We start from the raw sequence: 25,674 nt of genomic DNA, 5'->3' as shown, positions 1-25,674 counted from the left end.
AGGATGGTACTATCAACAACAACAAAACAGAACAGAAAATAATGGGTGTTGGTGAGGAGGTAGAGAAATTGGAACCCTTGTACACTGTTGGTGAGAATATAAAATGGTGCAGTCGCTATGGAAAAAAACAGTATGGCAGTTCTTCAAAAATTAAACAGAGAGGGGCGCCTGGGTGGCTTGGTCGGTTAAGCGTCCGACTTCGGCTCAGGTCATGATCTCACAGTCCGTGAGTTCGAGCCCCGCGTCGGGCTCTGTGCTGACAGTTCAGAGACTGGAGCCTGTTTCAGATTCTGTGTCTCCCTCTCTCTGCCCCTCCCCTGTTCATGCTCTCTGTCTCAAAAATAAATAAATGTTAAAAAAAAATTTTTTTTTAATTAAACACAGAATTACCATATGATACAGCAACTCTGCTCCTGGGTATACAACCAAAGAACTGAAAGCAGAATCTTAAAGAGATAATTTGCACATCTATGTTCATAGCAGTATTATTCACAATAAACAAAAGATAGAAGCAACCCTGTGTTCACTGATGGATGAACATGAACAAAATGTGGTGTACATATATCCAATGGAATATTATTCTTCCTTAAAAAGGAAGGAAACTCTGACACATGCTACAACATGGAAGAATTCCCTTGGGATTATTATGTCAAGTGAAATAAGCCAGTCACAAAAAGACAAATATTGCATGATCCCACTTATATGAGACTTCTACAATAGTCAAAATCATAGGAACAGAAAGTACAACATGAGTTGCCAGAGGCTGGGGGTTGGGGCGATGGGGAGTTATTGTTTAATGGTAGTATCGAGTTGCAGTTCTGAAGGACGAAAAACTTCTAGGATTGGTTGTATAACAGTGTGTATATATTTAACATTACTGAACTTTACATTTAAAATTGGTTGGGATGGTAAATATTATGTTATGTTTATTTCATGACAATTAAAAGAAAAAACCTAGAACATTGACAAGAAAAAGTATTTATTCATTCATAATATAATTTACCCAGAATTCAGAATTAAGGTCTATTCTATTGAATCATCCTTTTTTATTAATCATAAGAGGTTATAAATTGGTAATATCTTTTTTTCAAAATCTTGGTATTACTGAAACAATTGAAAATATACTCTGAGTACCATAAAGAAAAAAAAACCCAAAGACTGACATATTTGTCATGTTGTGCAAAATTCTCAAAGAATATAAACTTTCCCTATTTGTAAGTAAAATTATTACTATCCTACATTATGAATCATATTTCTAGTGTCACAAGATGGCCAATTCTGCTATGAATTAAACAACTGTTCCTATAATTACCTTACATAACACACATAGGATGGTCCTAGATTTTTAAAAGCTTCTTCAAATTAAATAAAACAACACATACCCACCATACCCACAAACATAATCACCATCAACACAATGAATTATACAAACAGATGTCCAATTCTGTTAGCCCTTTCATTCTTGTTATTTTTCCTCTTTTGATTCTTAAACAGCTTTAATAATTTCTATAAATGAATCTGAGTTCAAATAATTATTTGTGTTAAATAGATTATAATTAAGTAATAGGAAATCTAAGGTATAAATATGGTAATATGTTTTATCTTTCATCTTCAGCACATAGTCAATAGAGATTTAAAAATATTTTTGAGCTACCTCTATAAAGAATACAACTAAACATAACTTAAAGAACATTATATAGTGTTTCATTTGCATGTAATGTCATATCTCTAGCATAGATTACAAGTAGCATAAATGATTTTTCATAATGTAAATAGCATGCATCCCTCCACTTAAAGAAACAAAAATTAATTATATCATGCTAAGAATCACTTCTTATATATATTAAAAGTATATCACATTGGATATGTTTCTAATATGTTGAAACGTCAACTTAAATTTGACAATGCTTTTCAATGTGCCATTGAGAGACCCCAACTAAAACAAGAGGTCTTATAACACAACTCAATACATTATACACACAGAGTTAAGAAATCCATCTTAAAACACTTACAATCCTAAATATAAGATGAGCTATTAAAACAGTTAAATTGTTTATTTCAAAATTCGACATGCAGGAAAGTTACTACTTCAAACAAATCCTTAAACACATTCATTAGAAAAGAATGTCAAGTTCTTCTACTTGGTCTTACATTTAACCCCTGCAAGACTGTGATAGAAACAAATATTCTCAGAATAACTATCAAAAAGAGAATTTCTCAAGTATCCATCCCCTTTACTTCAATTTTCCCAAAAGTTACATTCTGTTCTCATTATTAAAGCAGATCAGAAGTTAGTAATAAGTCCAGAAAGTTTTTCTTAGGTATTCACAACCTTCTCAACTTTTTCTCCCAGAGCATCCCACCATCATGTTCTTGCATCATAGCTCACTCAGTTCATTCAAGTCCAATAATTAGTTTTACTATACAATGGAAGCAAAATCTTGGGGAGTGTATTATACACAACCTAGATAAATTACGGAGGACCTATCACATTATTCCACTGCCCTGACACAGATTTGAAAGTATGATTTAGTCACTTCCTTTTCTGCCTTTTCATTCTCCTCTGAAGCAGTAAACCCTTAAAACTTCACTCATCCATTTATAGACACACACACACACACACACACACACACACACTTGATTTGATTTGATATTTGTACTTTGTCCACAGAAATTCCATACTTGCTCATTTATCCAATTACGACAAACTACATACTGCTCCAAGTGTCAATATTAGCCAGATACCATGGGTTCTCTTCAGCTTAATTTTTCCTTCTTTCTTCTGTTTTCCTTATAACAGCCTTAGTGATTGGAAGACTTAATTATTCTTTACACATCATCTACTTTCAGCATCAGCAGCTCAAGTAGGTAAGTCATAAGTCTACCAAATAGGTAAATTATACATAAAGCACTCATTAAATACAGATATCGTACCGTAATATTTTTTATTTGGAGCATTTATTAAAATCACATATGTATGCAATTTTAACAAACCTTATACTAGTGTGGAGGTCTCATCAAACGACTTTTATAAGGAGGAGGTTTTGTAAAAACATTTCCGACATATTTTCAACTCGATGCAACATAAACAATTCAACTTCTATAGAACTATGTAGTGTACATGAATCAATGAACAAATAGTAAAGACTTCTGTCAGGAGTTTAGGACAGAAGAGAAGTAAATGGCTTTAACAAAAAGAAAAATCCTTACCCATGAGGTATCTATTAAGTGAATACTGCTATAGAATGATAACTCAGAATAAAATATTTCCCATAGTAACAACTGAAAAAAATACATCATTTTTCTACACAGGACACTTCCTTCCTTAAAGAGCTTTGCTAAGGAACAAATATGTCTCTAAAATATGAATTGAGTCATTAATAGTACATTTTGACAATTCTTCATAAAAAAAGTTCTTTCCAAATCCAAGTGGCAAAGGCAAGAACAAATTATCACTAAATTCTTACATTCAAGACTAATGCCAAGTTAAAAGAATGATGCTAAATTAAGATATATGCTATTTAAAACCAGAGACTTAGAATAATTTTGTTCAGCCCATACAGTAGTAATCTGAGATAAATTCTTCTAAGAATACTAAGATTGAACGTAAAATTTAGTGCATGATGAATATCATTCTGTACTCTGGGAAGAAGTATCAAATTCTCTCAGAACGCTATAACTCATTGTTATAATCAATTATTCAAGTATAATTCTCCATGGCTTTTATATTATTAAAGTCTACAGGAACACATCTTTTCCACAAAGACTACATTACACAGATAAATACTACTACTGTGACCAAAAATATGCCTTACAAATAGTACAATAATGGAACAATTTACGTTATTCATTCAAATGGATGAAATCTTTCAGAAAAATTATAAAGTTTCCTCCCATATCCATATGGAAAACAGAACTCTTCATGCAAATAAATGTTATCAACATTAATTTACTCAGAATATTTACAGCCACATAAAATAGTTATATTCTTGATTAAATATTTATAGACTGAAAGGACAAATGTCAGTCTTCACTGGAATAAAAATCATGGAGAAAGAATACAGATTCCTTTTGAGTAAGGAAAAGAAACAGAACTGAGAGACTTGAGTCTGGAAACTCATTTGTAAATTCATTACATTATAAACTTCAAGATTCAGTCATTTTCAAGATTCTGTGTCTTATGACTGTATTTTTTTAAATAATTGGAAAATCATTAAAGAATCAATATCCTTCAGATTCAACACATGCTTGTGTTTCATTTATCACAAAATACTCAATGAATTACTAGTAAAACTTGTGGGAACATAGATTATATGTGATGTGAATGACTAAATTCCTGTTACAATATTTTACTGAATGCATTACACATATCATTAAAAAAAGCACCTGCCAGCATTCCATTTTCTTTTCTCTATTGCCAAAGGCTTAACTAGTCTTTATTTTTTTTTAAATAAAAGGTGATCTTACCCAGAGGTAAGATCATCTAGGTATGTTCATACAGAAGATAATATGCATATTTTATAGTAAATATAAAATTATAAAAATTCATAAAATATAGAGACACTAGTAAGAACATTAAAAATTGAAACCTATAAAACTCTTCAAAAATTATTTCCTTATAAAGCTTTCTAATATGAAATATTATAAATATATTCTAAATATTCAAATATATTATTTATAATTATTTTATATTTTTAATTGTTCTTACAAGTATTATAAATGATTATGAACTTAAAATTAATGTGAGCAAATTCAATTGCACCTTCTCCAGCAAATAAATTACGCATCATTTCCCTGCTCAGTAGCTACTGCCACACTGGCAAGATATGATCAACCATTAGTAAGACTCCTTGAAAGTCCACTGTTAATCATAATGCTATGTCTTCTTCTACTACCTATTTCTAAAAAGAAACTATTCTATATCTTCACTTCTACTGAAACTATTGGATGTACTCCACTATATGTAACTCAAATTGTTAGAAAAGAAAAAGTTGGTGTGCCTGGGTAGCTCAGTTGGTTAAGCATCTGACTCTTGATTTCACCTCAGGTCATAATCTCACAACTTGTGAGACTGAGCCCTGCAATGATCTGTCAGTGCAGAGACTGCTTAGGATTCTCTCTCTCCCTCTCTCTGCCCCTCTCTTACTCTCAAAATAAATAAATAAACTTTAAAAAAAAAAAAAAGAAAAACTACTCAACCTCAAATCAGTTCTTAGTTACAATTCTTTTGAAAAAAGTCACACCAACCATGAAGTTTTGAATTATGCTTAGTAATGAAAACCAAATACTCACAAAGAAGGATCTTGTACGAGATCTTTGAGATTTATCCCACTGCGATCTTCTGCAAGATTCCTGAAGCAACTATCACTCACTAAACAAGAGAGGGAGAGAGAAAAAGAAAATTAATTTTTGTTTACATTTTATTTCAATTACTACTGACAAAATGGAATTTTAAATTAAAACTGGCTCTCTGGATGGCATTTTTCCAAACAGTAATGTTGATCAATTTCTGGACCTAGCAGATTTTGCAACAAATATTAATATTCAATAACAAACCAATAATCTAAGCATACAAACTTTATATAAATACAACACATACAGCCAGGGCCACTCTGGAAAACAGTATGGAGATTCCTCAAAAAATTAAACATAGAATTACCTTATGACCCAGCAATTACACTACTAGGTATTTATCCAAAGAATACAAAAGTGCTGATTCAAGGGGCACATGCACCTCAACGTTTATAGAAGCGCTATCAACAATAGCCAAATTATGGAAAGAACCCAAATGTCCATCAACTAACAAATGGATAAAGATGTTTTGTATATATGTGGGTGTATACACACACACACACACACACACACACACACACACACACACACAAATGAAATACTACTCAGCAATCAAATAAAATGAAATCTTGCCATTTGCAATAACATGGATTGGAACTAGAGTATATATTGAGTGGAATAAGTCAGAGAAAGATAAATATCATATGAGTTCACTCATATGTGGAATATAAGAAACAAAACAGATGAACACAGAAGGGAAGGAAAAATAAGAAAAACAGAGAGGTAGGCAAATCATAAGAAACTCTTAAATACAGAGAACAAACTGAGGGTTGCTGGTGGGGTGTTAGGTGGGGGGATGGGCTAAATGGATGATGGGCAATAAAGAGGGCACTTGTTGAGATGAGCACTGGGTGTTCTATGTAAGTGATGAATCACTAAATTCTATTCCAGAAATCATTATTACACTGTATTTTAACTAACTGGAGTTTAAATAAAATTTAAAAATTAAAATAATAAAAAAAAATACAACACAGAAAAGACTAAACACATAGGTCTAAATTTTGTTCTTACTTTTATAAGACTAAATTACCAGCATATAGTGGCAAATCACTGATTCCACAACAACTAGGGGAAAAAAAGGTAAGTTGTCCCTCCAAGTTATATTTTTAAAGATATTAGACAACAATGTGAGCTAATAAGGATAAATGAGGAGAAAAGTGGTATCACTTCTTAGGTGAGTCAAGCTTCCTAATTATTTTCATTTCTAGGAGGATTTGCCACTTATAACCTAAGAGTCAGAAAGAGGAACACTACTAGGGAAAAGAGAAACCAGCATAGTTCTTGATGGTTCACAGGCTGGCATGACAGACTGAAATCCATTGGAACTCTAAAACATAGTTTTCTGCTGGAGATTTGCTGAGGGCCAGGAGTGCACAAGACGACTTGGAATGAGGAGGAAAAAAATGGGTCAGAGGGCAAATAATGTTTTCTATAGTACTGTGGTGATTAGGAGTCAAAGTCATTTGACTGTAGGTGGAGCCTACCACTTTCAGTGTAGAACTTCAGATCTCCCCTAAGAATAATTTACTCTCAACCACAAGCAAGGTGGGAGGTGGGATGTGGGGAGGGGGTGAAAAGGGGACAGAACTCAAAAGATAAAGTAAAATTTCTCATAATTTCACAGTACTTAAGTACAAAGTCACATCGGAAATATGGTACACAACAGGTTTTGCCCTTAAAGACATTTAAAACCCAAGGTAGACTAAGTATATATCTAAAGTTTTCACTCTATCCATCTCAATTTGAAGTTGAGTTAAAGTGACTGGCACTTAACACTAAATAACATTTACATTAATTTCTATGATCTTATAATAAATAGTATTTGGTATATTACAGAAATTACAAAATGTAACCAATAACAAAAAGAAAAAATTATATGTGTGTGTGTCTGTGTGTGTGTGTGTGTGTGTGTGTGTGTGTGTGTGCCTATAGTGACACACAGATGATACAGAATCAGAAGATAAGGACTTTACAAAAACTTAAACTTTCAAAAAACCTATTTAACAGAAGTTGAAGATACGGAAAAATATTCACACTTGATGAAAGAAGTAAAATATCAGCAAAGAATTAAAATCTATGAAAAAGAATCAAATAGTAATTTTAGAATTGAAAACACAATATCTGAAATTAAGAAATCAGTGGTTGAGCTGACTCAACACAGAAAACACGGGATTTGTGAACATGAAGAGATCAGTAGAAAATATCCAAACAGAAGCAATGGGGGGAGGGGGAAGGTGAAAAGATCAGAGGAAAAGAAACATGTGGAAATCAAACAGCCCAATGTAATTGTAGTTGAGTATATGACTCCAGCTTTGGTTGAGAGAATGGGGCAAAGCAATATTTTTAGAAAACAGCTGAGAATATTCCAAAACTGATACAACACACTAATTCACTGACTCAGGAGGAACATCAAACCCCACATTGGAAAAAGTAAAATAACACAACACCCAGCAGTCAAACCACTGAAAATAAAAGATGGTAAGAAATCTTTAAAAAAGCCAGGAGAGAAAGGACACATCACTTTCAAAGGAAAAAAACAATAAACCATACAGCTGATTATTCAACATAAACAATGGAATCCAGAAGACAATGGAAAGATACTAATATCCTGATGGAAAACTGGAAATCTAAAAGTATATACCTTGATAAAATACCCATCCCCAAATTAAAGGCAAAATAAAACTTTACTTATATTTTTATTTGTAGCATAAATATTAAGTATTGATTATTTTCTATTTCAATTTAACAATTTTATTATATATAACTTAGTCATTTCTTTCAACGTTTATTTATTTTTTTGGGGACAGAGAGAGAGCATGAACGGGGGAGGGGCAGAGAGAGAGGGAGACACAGAATCGGAAACAGGCTCCAAGCTCTGAGCCATCAGCCCAGAGCCTGACGCGGGGCTCCAACTCACGGACCGAGAGATCGTGACCTGGCTGAAGTTGGACGCTTAACCGACTGTGCCACCCAGGAGTCCCATAACTTAGTCATTTCTAACCTACAGAAGGATCAAAGATAATATGACATTCGCCTGATTCCTTTCAAAGATTCAGTACCTAATATTTTATTTGGATTTTATATTCCCTTTTTTGTAAGTCCCTGAAAATTATACATCTGTATCTCTCTCTGAATTTAATGATAATACCTATAAATAATGATGCTTTAAAAATATTTGAAGTTGAATAAAGTTTGGATTTTTTTTATTAAATCCAAAAAGATATTCCCCACTTTTTTTTCTGCCACGAGTGAAATGATTTTCATTAATATATAATTTTCATTCCATATTTAACAGACCCTGATCTCAACCTGTTGATTTACAAATTTTCTTTTTGTAATTTTAATACAAATGCTCTTTATTACACCATTGCCTGAATAGGGCCAAAGGAAAAAATAAAATGTTGACACAGTGTAAATAAAGTGGTTTCCTGCTGAGCTGAACTAAAATTGAAGCCATAATATATCATAAAATTTGTTCTCATAAAGTTTCTTGCCTAATTTGGCAAATATAAGAGCTTATTTATAAACTTCAAGAGCCTGAAAATTTTGGAAGCTTAATTAAAATGGAATAAACCTTTGCTCCTTTAAAGGCTTGCTAGTCAGCTACCTGTGAAATAAGTTTTGCTAAAGAAGAGACTTTTCTAAAATTCATGTCCCACCCAAATTTTAAGTTAAAAACAGAGGAAGAAACCTAAAATAGTCTGTTAACAAAAATTCTAAAACTTTAGGTGCCTAACAACATATATCATATTTAAAGTTTTATTTTTTACCAACACAACAAATTTTGTTTTTTTAATTGTAAATAAGAATATAGTACTTTTTAAGAAGAAAATGAACATGATTTTTTTGTATGTAAACACATTAAAATCAATCATTTTGGATCACCATAATTTACTCTTTCTTTTCCCACAGTATATGATTACAGGAACTACTACACTCTTCATTCCACAGACTAATAAAATGTTTTCAACATGTCACCACAAATATCAGATAAAATGAAAGAAATTATAACAGAAACGTGGTCAAACTATGGTACTAACATGAAAATTATAAACTTGAACTTCAATCTGTTTTAAATTGATACAATAATTAACTTGGAAGGACACAAAGAAAAATTAGAAATACTTGTAAAATTGGAGCGCCTGGGAAATCAACTCTTGATTTTGGCTCAGGTCATGATCTTGCAGTTCTAGCTCCGCATTGGGCTCTGTGCTGTCAGTGCAGATTCTGCTTGGGATTCTCTGTCTTCCTCTCTCTCTCTCTGCCCCTCCTCTGCTCGCTCTCTCTCTCTCTCTCTCTCTCTCTCTCAAACCTTTTTTTTTAAAGAAAGAAATATTTGTAAAATGGACTCTAGCAGAGTTCTTGTCCAATCATATGCACTTTTCCCTGAAAATGTTAAACTTTTGGATCTATAATCAAGAAAATAATTGGTACTTGTTATATGTTAAGAATTTCATATTTATTATTTCACTTAATCTTCTTTATCATCCAGTGATAAGCCTATCTGTGTTACTATTTTACAGATGAAGATAGTGAAGCATGGGGAGATTAAACATCCTATCAATCATAGAGCTAATAAATAGAAGTACTGGGAAAATCTAGATGCTATAACTCTAGACCTTCTACTCTTAACCACTATACCATATACAGACCATAGTTCTTGTCAATCATTCACATATTCTGGATTCTCCTACATTTCCATAACTTCAAAACACATAAAAGTTATACAACTAAAATTCATTAGAAGACACTAAATTTCAACTCAAAGCATTATTAAAGAATTACGGCTTTTAAAGTAGAATAAAACACTACGGATCATCTAGTTAAGTGGTTAACCATGCGTCATATCTCATGGGTTTTATGGAGGTATCTCAGATCAATGACATCCATTTCCACTTTAAGCTAAAGAGCTGTATTTATATTTGAAAAAAATACTTAAGAAATTTTTATAGAGGCTGAAACACATATACATACACACACCTCAGAAGAGTATTAGTTCTACTCATCAGTATTTTATAGGTGAGAATCACAGTTTGCCTACGGTCAGCAAGAGTCAGCATTCAAACTCAGTATATACTTAGAAATATTTATGAAATGGATCCTAACGAGGTTCTCGGCTAATTATAAATACGTTATTTTTGTATACAGTCATTTTTTTTATGATTTACAATCAAAGTAATAGTTGACATTATGTGCTGAACACTTCATGTTCATTTTCCTACTTACAAGTATTATGTATAATCAATATGATCTTTGATAAGGTCTTTATAATGTATTTTCTCAGTCCTACTATTATGGATTATTCCATCTGATTACTAGAAGCTATAGTGTGAAAGATCTAGTCATTCCTTTCTTTCAGGATGACATTTATATTCTATCTTGTTCTGGTCAGGAAGAATTTTCCTATAACAAAAGTATTTCTATCACCAAAAATTCTTGTTTAAAATACAGCTTGGTAAGAATTCAGTATTTATTTAACCTATTGTATTGTCCATATTTAAGAATGTGAAAATAATGTACAACTTGAAAATTGCTAAGTTGACAGTAAAAACAGATCCAATTTAAAACTCATTCATTCCATAGTTTCAAAATACCCAAGTGAAATAAAATCCCAAAGAAATGGCTCTGTGAAAACAACTGAAAATTAAAATAAAGTGTAAGTTTATACTATCTAGAGATTCTAATTAATTTATTCAAAGTTAGACTGAACAAATTCAACAATAGTTTACAATCACAGAATAAGATAAAGATATTGATATAAGTGCTTCAAAAAATAAATACTTGAGTATCAAAAACTTAAGATCTGGTTCTTGGAAACACCACATACCTTTCTAAAAATTGTCCCCTTCTATGATCATAGTGTGAAAGTTAAATGTTTAGTGGAAAATGTCAATATGTTATGATTTTAAAATACTACCAAAAATTCAGCATGTTACTTGTTTATTCTAAACATATGAAATTAACAACTGACATAAGAAAAATGAGACTGATTGCATAAATCTTAGTCACATTTTTCTTTTTTTTTTTAATTTTTTTAACGTTTATTTATTTTTGAGAGAGAGAGACAGACAGAGCGTGAGTGGGAGAGGGGCAGAGCGAGAGGGAGACACAGAGTTTGAAGCAGGCTCCAGGCTCTGAGCTGTCAGCACAGAGCCTGACATGGGTCTCAAACCCACGAACCGTGAGATCATGACCTGACCTGAACTCCAGCACTTAACCAACTGAGCCACCCAGATGCCCCATATTTTTCAAGATAAATCTATTTTGTTTTAGTTATTAAGGTGAAATTCATATAATACAAAATTAACTATTTATTTTTCAAAATTATCCATTTTAAAGTGTAACGTTCAGTGACATTTAGTACATTCACAATGTTTTGCAACCACTACCTCTATTTCCAAAATCATTTTCATCATCCTAAGAGAAAACCTGCTACCCATTAAGCAGCAAGTCCCTATTCCTCCCTTCCCCTAATCCCTGGCAACCACCAATCTACTTTCTATCCCTGTGGATTTAATTATTCTGGATATTTCATACAAATGGAAGCATATGTGATTTTTTTTTTGTCTAGATTATTTCACGTAGCATAATATTTTCAAGCTTCATCTATGCTGTAGCATGTTGCATTACTTCGTTCCTCTGAATGGTTAGATAATATTCCATTGGCTAGATAATATTCCACCTACTTCCATGGTATGTAAGTACCACTTTTGTCTATCCAATCACCCTTTTGGCCATTTGGGCTGATTCCATTTTTTGGCTATTGTGAATAGTGCTGAATGAGCATGTATGTACAAGTACTTATTTTGCACTTGTTTTCAATTTTGGGGGGTATATACCAAGAAACTGAATTGCTGATCATATGATAATTTCATGTTTAATTTGTTTGAGGAACTATAAAATTGTTTTCCAAAGCATTTGCACTATTTTACATTCCACCAGCAATGTAAGAGGGTCCCATTTCACCACAGCCATTACGGTCATTTTAACTCAGTCATAATAGTGGGGTGTAAAGTATCATCTCATTGTGGTTGTGATTACATTTTCCTAATGATAAATGGTGTTGAGCATCTTTCCATGTGCTAATGGCTATTTGTATATCTTCTTGGGAAAAATGTCTATTCAAGCCCTTTGTATACTTTTTAATTCAGTGGTTGATCTTTCTGTTGTTGACTTGTAAGACGTATTTATATACTCCGGATACTAGACCCTTATCACACATATGATTTGCAAGTTTTTAATCCCATTCTGTGGGTTGTCATTATGTCCTCTTGATAGTGTCCTTGAATGTACAAAAGTTTTTAATTTTGATGAATTTCAATTTCTCTATTTTTTATTTGGTGTCATATTTAAGAAACCATTACCAAATCCACGATCATGAGGAATTTCCCATATGCTTTCTTGTTAAGTATTTTATAGTTTCAACTCTTTAGGTCTTTTATCCATTTTGGGCTAATGTTTGTACATTGTGTGAGGGTAAGAGTCTGACTTCTTTCTTTGACAAACAAGTGTTTACCTAGTTGTTCAAGCACCATTTGTTCAAGAGGCAATTCTTTCCCTATTGAATGATATTGTCTCTCTTTGAAAAATCAATTACCTATACACATATGGGCTATTCTGAAGTACATTATATTTTCTTGATCTATTTGTCTACTCTTATGCCAATATCACACTGTTCTGATTACTATGGTTTGCAGTGAGTTATTAAATTGGGAGCTGTGAGTTCCCCAACTTTGTTTTTTCTTTTTCAAGATATTTTTGGTGACTCATAATTCCTTTCAATTCTATATGAATATTAGTATTCTGATCCATATTTTACACCAAATTCTGATCCTTATTTTAAGCAGACTCATTTCAAAACAGATTTTCCTATAACTAATTATCTATCCTCAAACACTACTTTAAATTTTCTTCCATGCCTAAGTCCTATGATTTCCTACCAACTAAAATTTCCCTGAATTCTTCTTAAAAAAAAAAAAAAAAGGTAAACTAAGCACAAAGTACTATTACCAAACAAACTGAATGATATAAATGAACAACAAACTAAAATAAATAATAGTGATTGAATTTTGGTAATTTTCTTAATGTATTCAACCCAAGATTATAAGCCAAAACAATGCTTTTTTGCAAAAGATATTATACTATAATCATTTCACAACTATCATTTATTTAATTTTAAATAATTTTGGGGCCCCTGGGTGGCTCAGTCGGTTAAGCATCTGACTTCGGCTCAAGTCATGATTTCACGGTTGGTGGGTTCAAGCCCCAGGGTCAGGGTCTGTGCTGACAGTTCAAAGCCTGGAGCCTGTTTTGGATTCTGTGTTTTCCTCTCTCCCTGCCCTCCCCCACCCCCATGCTTGTGCTCTATCTCTCTCTCAAAAATAAACAAACACTGGGAGAGGGACCAACATGGTGGAGAAGTAGGGAGATCGGTACTTCCCACGTCTCTCAAACAAAGATGGGCTGAAGCCAAAGGACTTTGAACCCAGAGTCTGAGAGGAAAAGACACTGAGTCTACCAGGGAGAAACTGGGACAACTTGATGGGCCATAGGTGGGTGGTTGCGAACTGGGGAAGATAAAATGGGCAGCATAGACATGGAGGGGAGAAATCCCCTTCTGCAGAGAAACAAAGGGAAGAGAAAGAGCAGCTGGAAAAGTGTAGGCCTATATCTGGACAACAGAAAAAAACCTCGGACAAGGACGGAGAGGGGTCCCATCTCTAACTACAGGTTAGAGGATTTCTAACTGCAGATCCCATTGTCGAACTGGGGCAAGCTGTCCTGTGCACACCTGGGGAGGAGGGGACCAACCTCTAGGTTTGGTGGTAGATCAGGGGCGCAGTCCACAGCAGGAACTGGTCCCCTCCCCTGATACTGTGGCATAGGACAAAACCAGCAGGGACTACATATCAGGAGGTGCTTCCTCCTGATATGTACCCGGACTCATGGAGCAGGAGTTAAGGAGTCGGTGGAGTGAGACAGCTTCATCTGCGCCAGGACACAGTGAGGATGGCTCCAAAGGAGTGACGTGGCTCACCGGGTAATGGAGAAGTGACTGGGGGTTGGCCATTTTCCTCCTCACCACCACCAAGGTGGGGCCTCAGGGATTGGTCCATGGGACCCACAGTGGAGGCGAGACCAGCCTATACCAAACCACGCCCCTCAGTCCTGGGTAACTGCCTGTCTTCTGGAGCGGGATAGACGATGCCAAAACAGACCCCTCCTCCAGACCAGCGCTGATGAATTGCCTGGATTAATTCTAGGACAATTCTTGTTATATAGATGTATTGTCCATTCCATTTTGCTTCTTAACTCTCCCTCCACTAGGCTGATTACTCTGGTTATTGGTTTGTTTGAACAGACACATTTAATACATTCTCTTGATACATGCTCTACACCTCCTTCTTTATATTCCTTTCTCTCTCTCTTTGGAATAATCAAGCAGTATAGTTTCTCTAAGTAACTTTATCTAAATTTCTTTTTCCCTTCCTTATTTTCCTCTCTCTCTCTCTCTCTCTCTCTCTCTCTCTCTCTCTCAAGCCTTTTAGTCTCTCTGCCTGGTCAATGTTTATTTTTTCTTTTTCTCCACCCCTGTCATTTCTCTTTGTATGTGCTCTTCCATCAGCAACACATCCACCCTGTTCTTTGCTTCTAGCTGGTGTTTCTGATTTTTTTGCTTTTGGATTGTTTTTAGCTTTTAGTTTTTTTGTTTTTGTTTGTTTTGTGTGTTTGCATGTTTTTGTTTTCTGTTTGTCTGTTTTCCTTTCCAGAGCTACTTCAAGGAAGAAATCAAAGCATACCCGGTGGAAGGTCCAAAACATAACTATGAGTAGGGAAATAAAATAACCAAAGTCACAATGACAGCAAATAACACTCTCCAAAAAACACCTCCTGAAGGGCCAGGCCATGGACAGTATATGAGCCCCCTTTATAAATATAGCAGTGCTCACAGGTGCACAGCACATAGCAAGCTTTAAAAAATCAAAACGGACAGAAAACTAGCCAAAATGATGAAACAGAAGAATTCTCCTCAAAAGAAATATCAGGAAGAAGTAACAGCTAAAGAATTGATCGAAATAGATATAAGCAACATAACTGAACAAGAACTTAGAATAACAGTCATAAAATTAATCACTGGGTTTGAAAAATGCATAGAAGACAGCAGGGAATCTATTGCTACAGACATCAAGGGACTAAAACATAGTCGTAATGAATGTAAAAATGCTATAAATGAGGTGCAAATAAAATGGAGGCAGCCACAGTGTGGACTGAGGAGGCAGAGGAGAAAATAAGTGAATTGGAAGACGAAATTATGGAAAAAGGGGAAGCTGAGAAAGATTTAAAAAATCCAGGATCATGAGGGAAGAATTAGAGAACTAAGTGATTCAAGCAAACTGAACAATATCCATATTATAGGATTTCCAGAAGAAGAAGAAGAGAGAGAGAAAGGGGCTGAAGGTATACTTGAACAAATCATAGCTGAGAACTTTCCCAATCTAGGGAAAGAAACAGTCACTGAAATCCAAGAGGCACAGAGAACTCCCTTCAAACATAACTAGAATCGATATTCTGCATGACATATCATAGTGAAAATGGCAAAATACAAGGATAAAGAGAGAATTCTGAAAGCAGCTAGGGAAAAACAGGCCTTAAACAAAGGTAGAAACAAAAGGGTAGCAGCAGACCTATCTACTGAAACTTGGCAGGCCAGAAAGGAAAGGCAGGAAATCTTCAATGCAATGAACAGGGAAAATATGCAGCCAAGAATCCTTTAACTGGCAAGCCTGTCATTCAGAATAGAAGGAGAAATGAAGGTTTTCCCAAACAAACAAAAACTGAAGAAATTCATTACCACTAAACAAGCACTACAAGAGATCCCAAAGGGGACTCTGTCAGTGAAATGTTCCAAGGACCACAAAGTACCAGAGACATCACTGCAAGCATGAAACCTACAGATAACACAATGACTCTAAACCCATCTTTCAATAATAACACTGAATATAAATGGACTAAATGTTCCAATCAAAAGACATAGGGTATCACAATGAATAAAAAACAAACAAACAAAAAACCAAGATCCATCTATTTACTGTCTATAGGACACTCATTTTAGACCTGTGGACACCTTCAGATTGAAAGTGAGGGGATGGAGAACTGGCTATCATGCTACTGGAAGTCAAAAGAAAGCTGGAGTAGCCATACTTATACAAACTAGACTTTAGTCTGAATAAGAGATGAAGGAGGGCATTATATGATAATTACAGGGTCTATCCATCAGGAAGAGCTACACAATTATAAATTTCTATGCACTAAATTCGGTAGCACCCAAATATATAAAACAATCACAAACATAAGCAATCTTACTTATAAGAATGTGGTAAGAATGTGGACTTTAATACTCCAATTACAGCAATGGACAAATCATCTAGACAATCAGTAAAGAAACAATGGCCCTGAACAATACATTGGACCAGATGGACTTCACAGATATATTTAGAGCTCTACATTCCAAAGCAGCAAAACATACTTTCTTCTTGAGTGCACATGGAACATTCTCCAAGATAGATCACATACTGGGCCACAAAACATCCCTCAATAAATATAACAGAACTGAGATCATACCATACACACTTTCAGATCACAAAGCTATGAAACTTGAAATCAACCACAGGAAAAAGTCTGGAAAACCTCCAAAAGCATGGAGGTTAAAGAACACCCTACTAAAGAATGAATGAGTTAACCAGGCAATTAGAGAAAAATTTAAAAATATATGGAAACAAATGAAGATGAAAATACAACAATCCAAACCCGCTGGGATGCAGCAAAGGGAATCCTAAGAGGAAAATACATTACAATCCAGGCCTATCTCAAGAAACAAGAAAAATCCCAACTACAAAATCTAATAGCATACCTAAAAGAACTAGAAGTAGAACAGCAAAGACACCCCAAAGCCAGCAGAAGAAGAGAAATAATAAAGATCAGAGCAGAAATAAACAATATAGAATCCAAAAAAAAAAAACAGATCAATGAAACCAAGAGTTGGTTTTTTGAAAAAATAAACAAAATTGATAAACTTCTAGCCAGGCTTCTCAAAAAAAAAAAAAAAAAAAAAAAGAAAGAAAGAAAGAAAGAGAGAGGACCCAAATACATCATGAGTGAAAATGGATTTATTACAACCAATCCCTCAGAAATGCAAGCAATTATCAGAGAATACTATGAAAAATTATATGCCCACAGACTGGACAACCTGGAAGAAATGGACAAATTCCTAAACATCCACACACTACCAAAACTCAAATGGGAAGAAACAGAAAATTTAAACAGACCCATAACTAGTGAAGAAATAGTATCAGTTATCAAAAATCTCCCAACAAATAAGAGTCCTGGACGAGAGGACTTCCCTGGAGAATTCTACTGGACGTTTAAAGCAAAGTGAATACTCTTTCTCAAGCTGTTCCAAAAAATAGAAATGAAAGGAAAACTTCTAGACTCATTCTATGAAGCTAGCATTACTTTGATTCCCAAACCAGATAGAGACCCAGCAAAAAAAAGAGAACTACAGGCCAATAACCCTGATGAATATGGATGCAAAAATTCTCAACAAGATACTAGCAAATCAAAATCATCAGCATATAAAAAGAATTATTCACCATGATCAAGTGGGATTCATTCCTGGGCTGCAGGGCTGGTTCAATATCCGCAAATCAATCAATATGATTCATTATATTAGTAAAAGAAAAGATAAGAACCATATGATCCTGTCAATAGCTGCAGAAAAAGCATTTGACAAAATTCAGCATCCTTTTTGAATAAAAACCTTCAAGACAGTCGGGATAGAAATAACATATTTAAACATCGTAAAAGCCATTTATGAAAAGCCCACAGCTAATATCATCACCAATGGGGAAAACTAAGAGCTTTCCCCCTGAGACCAGGAACACGACAGGGATGTCCACTCTTACCACTGTTGTTTAACATAGTGTTGGAAGTCCTAGCATCATCAATCAGACAATTAAATGAAATCAAAGGCATCAAAATTGGAAAAGATGAAGTCAAACTTTCACTTTTCACAGACGACATGATACTCTACATGGAAAACCCAACAGATTCCACCAAAAGTCTGCTAGAACTGATACATGACCTCAGCAAAGTCGCAGGGTACAAAATCAATGTACAGAAATCGGTTGCATTTTTATACACCAATAATGAAGCAAGAGAAAGAGAAATACAGAAACTGATCCCATTCACAACTGCACCAAGAACCATAAAATACCTAGGAACAAACCTAACCAAAGATGGAAAAGATCTGTATGCTGAAAACTATAGAAAGCTTATGAAGGAAACTGAAGAAGACACAAAGAAATGGAAAATTTTTCCATTCTCATGGATTGGAAGAATAAATATTGTTAAAATGTCAAAGTACCCAAAGCAGTCTACACATTCAATGAAATCCCAATCAAAATTGCACCAGCATTCTTCTCGAAGCTAGAACAAGCAATTCTAAAATTTGTATGGAACCACAGATGACACCGAATAGCCAAAGTAATATTGAATAAGAAAACCAAAACGGAAAGCATCACAATCCCAGATGTTAGCCTCTACTACGAAGCTGTAATCACCAATACACCATGGTATTGGCACAAAAACAGACACATAGACCAATGGAATAGACCATAGAACCCAGAATTGGACCCACAATTGTATGGCCAACTAATCTTTGACAAAGCAGCAAAGAGTATCCACTGGTGTAAAAAAAAAAAAAAATTCTCTTTAACAAATGGTGCTGGGAGAACTGGACAGCAACATGCAGAAGATGGAAACTAGACCACTTTCTTACACCATACACAAAAATAAAACCAAAATGGATAAACGACCTGAATGTGAGACAGGAAACCATCAAAACCCTATAGGAGAAAGGAGGAAAAAAACCTCTCTGACATCAGCCACAGCAATTTCTTACTCGACACATCTCCAAAGGCAAGGAAATTAAAAGCAAACATGAACTATTGGGACCTCATCAAGATAAAAAGTTTCTGCACTACAAAGGAAACAATCAACAAAACTAAAAGGCAACCAACGGAATGGAAAAGATATTTGCAAAATGACATATCGGACAAGGGGCTAGTATCCAAAATCTATAAAGAGCTCACCAAACTCCACACCCGAGAAACAAATAATCCAGGGAAGAAATGGGCAGAAAACATGAATAGACACTTTTCCAAAAAAGGCACCCAGGTGGCCAACAGACACATGAAAAGATGCTCATTGTCACTCCTCATCAGGGAAATACAAATCAAAACCACACTCAGATATCACCTCACGCCAGTCAGAGTGGCCAAAATGAACAAATCAGGAGACTGTAGATGATGGAGAGGATGTGGAGAAATGGGAACCTTCTTGCACTGTTGGTGGGAATGCAACTGGTGAAGCCACTCTGAAAACAGTGTGGAGGTTCCTCAAAAAATAAAAATAGATCTACCCTATGACCCAGCAATAGCACTGCTAGGAATTTCCCCAAGGGATACAGGAGTACTGATGCATAGGGGCACTGGTACCCCAATGTTTATAGCAGTACTTTCAATAATAGCCAAATTATGGAAAGAGCCTAAATGTCCATCAACTGATGAATAGATAAAGAAATTGTGGCTTATATACACAATGGAATACTACTTGGCAGTGAGAAAGAATGAAATATGGCCTTTTGTAGCAATGTGGATGAACTGTAGAGTGTTATGCTAAGTAAAATAAGCCATACAGAGAAAGACAGATACCATATGTTTTCACTCTTATGTGGATCCTGAGAAACTTAACAGGAACCCATGGGGGAGGGGAAGGAAAAAAAAAAAGTTAGGGAGGGAGGCAAACCATAAGAGACTCTTAAAAACTGAGAACAAACTGAGGGTTGATGGGGGGTGGGAGGGAGGGGAAAGTGGGTGATTGGCACTGAGGGAGGCACCTGTTGAGATGAGCACTGGGTGTTGTATGGAAGCCAATTTGACAATAAGTTTCATATTTAAAAAAAAAACACAAGGGGTGCCTGGGTGGCTCAGTTGGTTAAGCATCTGACTCTTGATTTTGGCTCTGGTCATGATCTTGCAGTTCATGAGTCTGAGCCCCATGTCAGGCTCTGTACTGACAGTGCAAAGCCTCCTTGGGATTCTCTCTATCCCTCTTTCTCTGCCCTTCCCCTGCTCTTTCTCTCTCAAATTAAATAAACTTAAAAAAAAAAAAGATCCTTAAAAAATGTTGGCAAATAGAATTCAGCAATATAAAAATATAATTGTACACCACGACCAAATGCGGTTCATTCCAGGGTCACAAGGCTGGTTCAACATTTGAAAAACAACCAATGTAATCCAACATATAAATAGGCTAAACAAGTACAATCACATGATCACACAACTGAAGCAGAAAAAGTGTTGTTCAATACTCCTCTATGCAAAAATTCTCAAAAATAAAAAAGCAGTAAAGGAAAATTCCTCAACTTGATAAACAGCACTTATAAACAATCTTCAGTTAACACCATTCTTAACAGTAAAAAGACTGAATGCTTTCCACTGGAGGTCAGGAACAAAACAAAGATGTTGACTCTCTTCACTCTTATTCAACGAAATAATGGAAGATTTAGCCAGTGAAAGAAGGAAATAAAAGGAAATAAAAGACTGGAAAGAAGGAAGTAAACTGTCCATTACTGTAGATGACATGACTGGCAAAATAGAAAATCTACAAAATACCACTAAAACTGATAAATGAGTTCATCGAGATCTTGGGATAGAAGATCAATATACAAAAGTCTATTTTATTTCTATAACTAGCCATGAAAACATGAATGGTGAAGTTAAGAACATAATACCATTGGCAACTATTCAAAAGAAAATTAAATACTCATATGCATATACAACAAGTCATGTATAAAACTTCTGTACTGAAAATTACAAACTACTGGTGAAAGAAATATAAGACCTAATAAATGGAAAACCATATGATATTCATGGATTTGAAGACTGAACACAGTAAAGATGACAATTCTTCCCAAATTGATACACAGATTTAGCATGCTTCTTTTTAAAATCTCGGTGAGTTTTGTTGTGGGGAATAAGTTTAAGAATCCTCTGAGCTTTCACCAATGGATTAACAAGGCTTAGGGCAGAAAGCCACCACAGGACAAAAGCACCCAGCACAGAAGAAAGCACAGAGTGGAAAGCCACTTCCACAGGACAAAAGTGTTTGAGAACAGGTAGAGGTAGAACGCCACCACAGCAGGACAGAAACACCCAGAGCTAATTAGCAAGAAAAATGCCTTGTGAACCCTGAGGCAGCATGCTCTATTTGTCTTAGCCCCTAGAAAAGTTAAGATAAACAGACAGTAAATGGCTGTCTGCTCAGCTCTGGGACTTTGATTTGTATTCACCCTAACCCCTAACACCGCTATCTTTGAAACCCCTTTTCTCTCACACATATGAGTTAATGATTACTGTTTTATTGTCTCTTTCTGCACATCCATCATGCATTTAAGCCTTCCAATCCTAATAAATACAGAGCAAGGACCCTTACTCAGGGCTCTTGTCTCCTCCTGGACATTAGCCTCTCTTGTATTCAATTCTGCATCCACTCTCTTACTGGACAAGAGAGAACTCCAGACTCAAAGTCTGTCACATTTTATGTATATACAGGTATTATTATTCTAAAATTCATATGGAAAGGCAAATGAACTAGAACAGCTAAAGCTATTTTTAAAAAAGCACCTAATGTGAGAAATCATTCTTCTAAATTTCAAGACTTATACAGATAACAGTTATCATGACTGTGTGGTATTAGCAAAAGGATATACACATGGATCATTGAATCAGATCAGAGAACCCAGAAATAGACTCACATAAATATGCTCAACTCAGTTTTGACATAAGTGCAAAAGCAATTCAATAAAAGACAGACCCGTACAAATGGTGCTGAAGCAAGTGAACATCCTTAGGCAAAATTGTAACCTCCACCTGTTTTACACCTTATATAAAAATTAACTCAAAATGGATCATGGACTAAAATGTGAAATGTAAAACTATAAAAATTTTAGAAAGGAAAAAAAAGAAAATCTTAGGTTGTAAAGGAACTGGATAACTCATTCCTAGCTAGTGGGAATGCACAAGGGTATAGCTATTCAGCAATACAGTTTGGCAATTACTTTAAAAACTAAGTGTGCAGAAGTGCCTGGGTGGCTCATTCGCTTAAGCATCCAACTTTGGCTCAGATCATGATCAAGCAGTTCATGAGTTTGAGCCCTGCATCGGGCTGTGTGCTGACAGCTCAGAGCCCAGAGCCTGCTTTGGATTCTTCCTCTTTCTCTGCCCCTCCTCCACTCAGACTCTCTTAAAATAAACATTAAAAAAAAAAAAAAAGTATGCAATATTCATGCAACCTAGAAACTGTACTCTTAAGCATTTATCCCAGAGGAATGAAAACTATGTTCACACCAAAACTTATATTGGAATTTTTTTTTCAATATATGAAGTTTATTGCCAGATTGGTTTCCATTCAACTATATTGGAATGTTTATAGCAGCTTTGTATTTGGCCCAAACTGGAAACATCTCAGATGTTCTTCAATGAGTGAACATTAAACCATGGCACTATCATACCAAAGAATATTACTTTGTTATACAAAGGAACAAACTACAAATATATACCACAATTTCGATGAATCCACAGAAAATAAAGTAACCCATAACATTACATGCAGTAGGATTCCATTTATATAACTTTCTTGCAGTAACAATATCGTAAAAATGAAGAACAAATTAGTGGTTGCTAGGGTTCCAGTGGGGTAATAGTAGGAGATACGTGGGTGTTTTATAAATGGGCAACATGAGGGATCACCGTGTTGATAGAAATTCTAAATATCTTCACTGGATCAACATCAACGTCTTGGTTATCACATTGTACTAATTTGTAAAATATTACCTTTTGGAGAAACTGGATAGAGGTTACAGAGGATCTCTCTGTATTAAATCTTATAATGAAATGTGAATCTACAATTATCCCAAAATAAAAATTTTAATTTAAAAAGTCTATTACATTTTTATATACCATCAATAAACAATTTGAAAATAAAATGAAGAAAACAATTCCATTTAAAATAGCATCAAAAGAATGAATACTTCCAAGTAAATTTAACAAAACAAGTGTAAGACTTACATATTGAAAACTAAAAAATATCACTTAAAATATCTAAATAAACACCCTATTTTCCTGAGTTAGAAAATTTAATTATTAAGATAGCATTACTCCTCTTGATCTATATATTCAACATATCTTACTAAAATCTCAGTAGGCTATTTTGCACAAACTGTCAAACTGATCCTGAAAAAAACTGATCATATAGACATTAGAGGGATCCTCAACAGTCACACACTTGAGAAATAAAAAACTTGGCAGACTCACACATCACATTTTCAAAAGTTATTACAATGCTATGGTAAATCAAGTCAATATGGTACTGGCATACAGACATATAGATCAACAGAATTAAATTGAAAGTACAGAAATAAACCCTGACAGTTAAGGTCAATTAATTTTCAGTAAAGGTGCCAACACAATTCCATAGAGGAAAGAAGAGTCTTTTCAACAAATGTTGATGTGACAACTAGATACCCACATGCAAAAAGGTGGAATACTACTTTAAACCACATATTAAAATTAATTCAAAATGGATTTAAATTTTTTTTTTCCAACGTTTATTTATTTTTGGGACAGAGAGAGACAGAGCATGAATGGGGGAGGGGCAGAGAGAGAGGGAGACACAGAATCTGAAACAGGCTCCAGGCTCTGAGCCATCAGCCCAGAGCCCGACGCGGGGCTCGAACTCCCGGACCGCGAGATCGTGACCTGGCTGAAGTCGGACGCTTAACCGACTGCGCCACCCAGGCGCCCCTCAAAATGGATTTAAAAAAAACCTTAACATATGAGGCTAAAACTCATGTTTCATGTCCTGAAAGACAACACAAGAGTAAATCTTTGTGACTTTGGATTAAGTAATGGCTTCTTTGGTATGATATCAAAAGCAACAAAAGAATAGAAAAAAATGGATATCATATAAATTAATAATTTTTGCTGGTAAGAACACTAAGAAAATGAAAGGACAAACCCACAGAATGTGAGACAATATTTGTAAATCATCTATCTGATAAAGCAGTATCCAGGATATATAAAGATTCTTACAATTCAACAATAAAAAGACAGCCCAAGTGATGTACGGAATTGTTGAATCACTCTATCGTACAACTGAAAGTAATATAACAATGTATGTTAACTACTAGAATTTAAAATAAAAAAATGTTTGAAAGACAACCAAATTAAACAATGACTAAAGGATGATGAGTCAATAATACAGAAAAGCTGTCCAACATCATTAGTCATTAAGAAAATGAAAATGAAAATCAAAATGAGATAAAACTTTACACCAAACAGAATGGCTACAATTGAAAAATCAGGTAAGTGTCAGTGACAATGCGGAGAATTTGAAACCCTCATACATTGCTGGTGGAAAATCAAAACATTCAGCCACTTTGGAAAACAAATCAGCAGTTCCTCAAAAAAGTTAGACTGTGACTGTATACCTCAATAATTTCACACCCATGTATATACACAACAGAAGTGAAAACGTGTACATATGTACGTGCAAAAACATCTATGCAAATATTCATAGCAGTATTATTCAAAATGGCAAAAAAAGAACTTCAATGTTCATCAAATGATGACTGGATAAACAAAGCATGCGATGCTAATAAACGAGTTATTATATGGCAATAAAGGGAAATAAAGTACTGATAAATCACACAACATGGATGAACTCTGAACAAGATTATACTAAATGAAAGAAGCCTGACACAGAAAGGCCACATATTACACTGATTCCTTTTATATGCAATGTCTAGAGCAGATAAATATACACAGACAGAATGTAGATCCATAATGGACTATGGCTTAGGAGAGGAGAGAAAATAAGGAGTGACTATTGATGAGCACAGGGTTTTTCTCTTGAGTGTGAAGATACTCTAAAATTGATGGGACTATGACTTTGTTATATACTAAACACTGAGTATGCTACAAACCACTGAATGTATTAAAATACACTTTACATGGAAGAATTTTATGATATGTACATTATATATAAATAAAGCTGGTAAAAAATACAAAGATGAATTCCTTTATGACCTGGGTATCAGAAGAAGTTTATAAAGATAATTGAAAATCCAGAAGTAATAAAAGATGAGTATATTCAACTAGTTAAAAAAAAGTTTTGTGAAGCCAAAGTACTCCAAGAATGGAT

At 34.6% G+C, this 25,674-nt stretch overlaps 1 protein-coding gene across 16 annotated transcripts in view; it reads right to left on the bottom strand.

Moving 5' to 3' along the window:
* GPHN (gephyrin) overlaps positions 1-25,674 on the bottom strand; it is a 635,834-nt gene that overhangs the window by 465,881 nt on the left and 144,279 nt on the right. For all 16 annotated transcript variants that reach the window (XM_019833155.3, XM_019833153.3, XM_019833151.3 and 13 more), the window contains one exon: positions 5,293-5,371. In XM_019833155.3, the coding sequence (XP_019688714.1) occupies positions 5,293-5,371 (79 nt within the window). The remainder of the gene's footprint in view (positions 1-5,292; positions 5,372-25,674) is intronic.

This window comes from Felis catus, chromosome B3, assembly GCF_018350175.1.
Source record: "Felis catus isolate Fca126 chromosome B3, F.catus_Fca126_mat1.0, whole genome shotgun sequence".
Classification (NCBI taxonomy): domain Eukaryota; kingdom Metazoa; phylum Chordata; class Mammalia; order Carnivora; family Felidae; genus Felis; species Felis catus.
The sequence above is the reverse complement of the archived record's forward strand: the minus strand, read 5'-3'. Positions and strand labels throughout refer to the sequence as shown.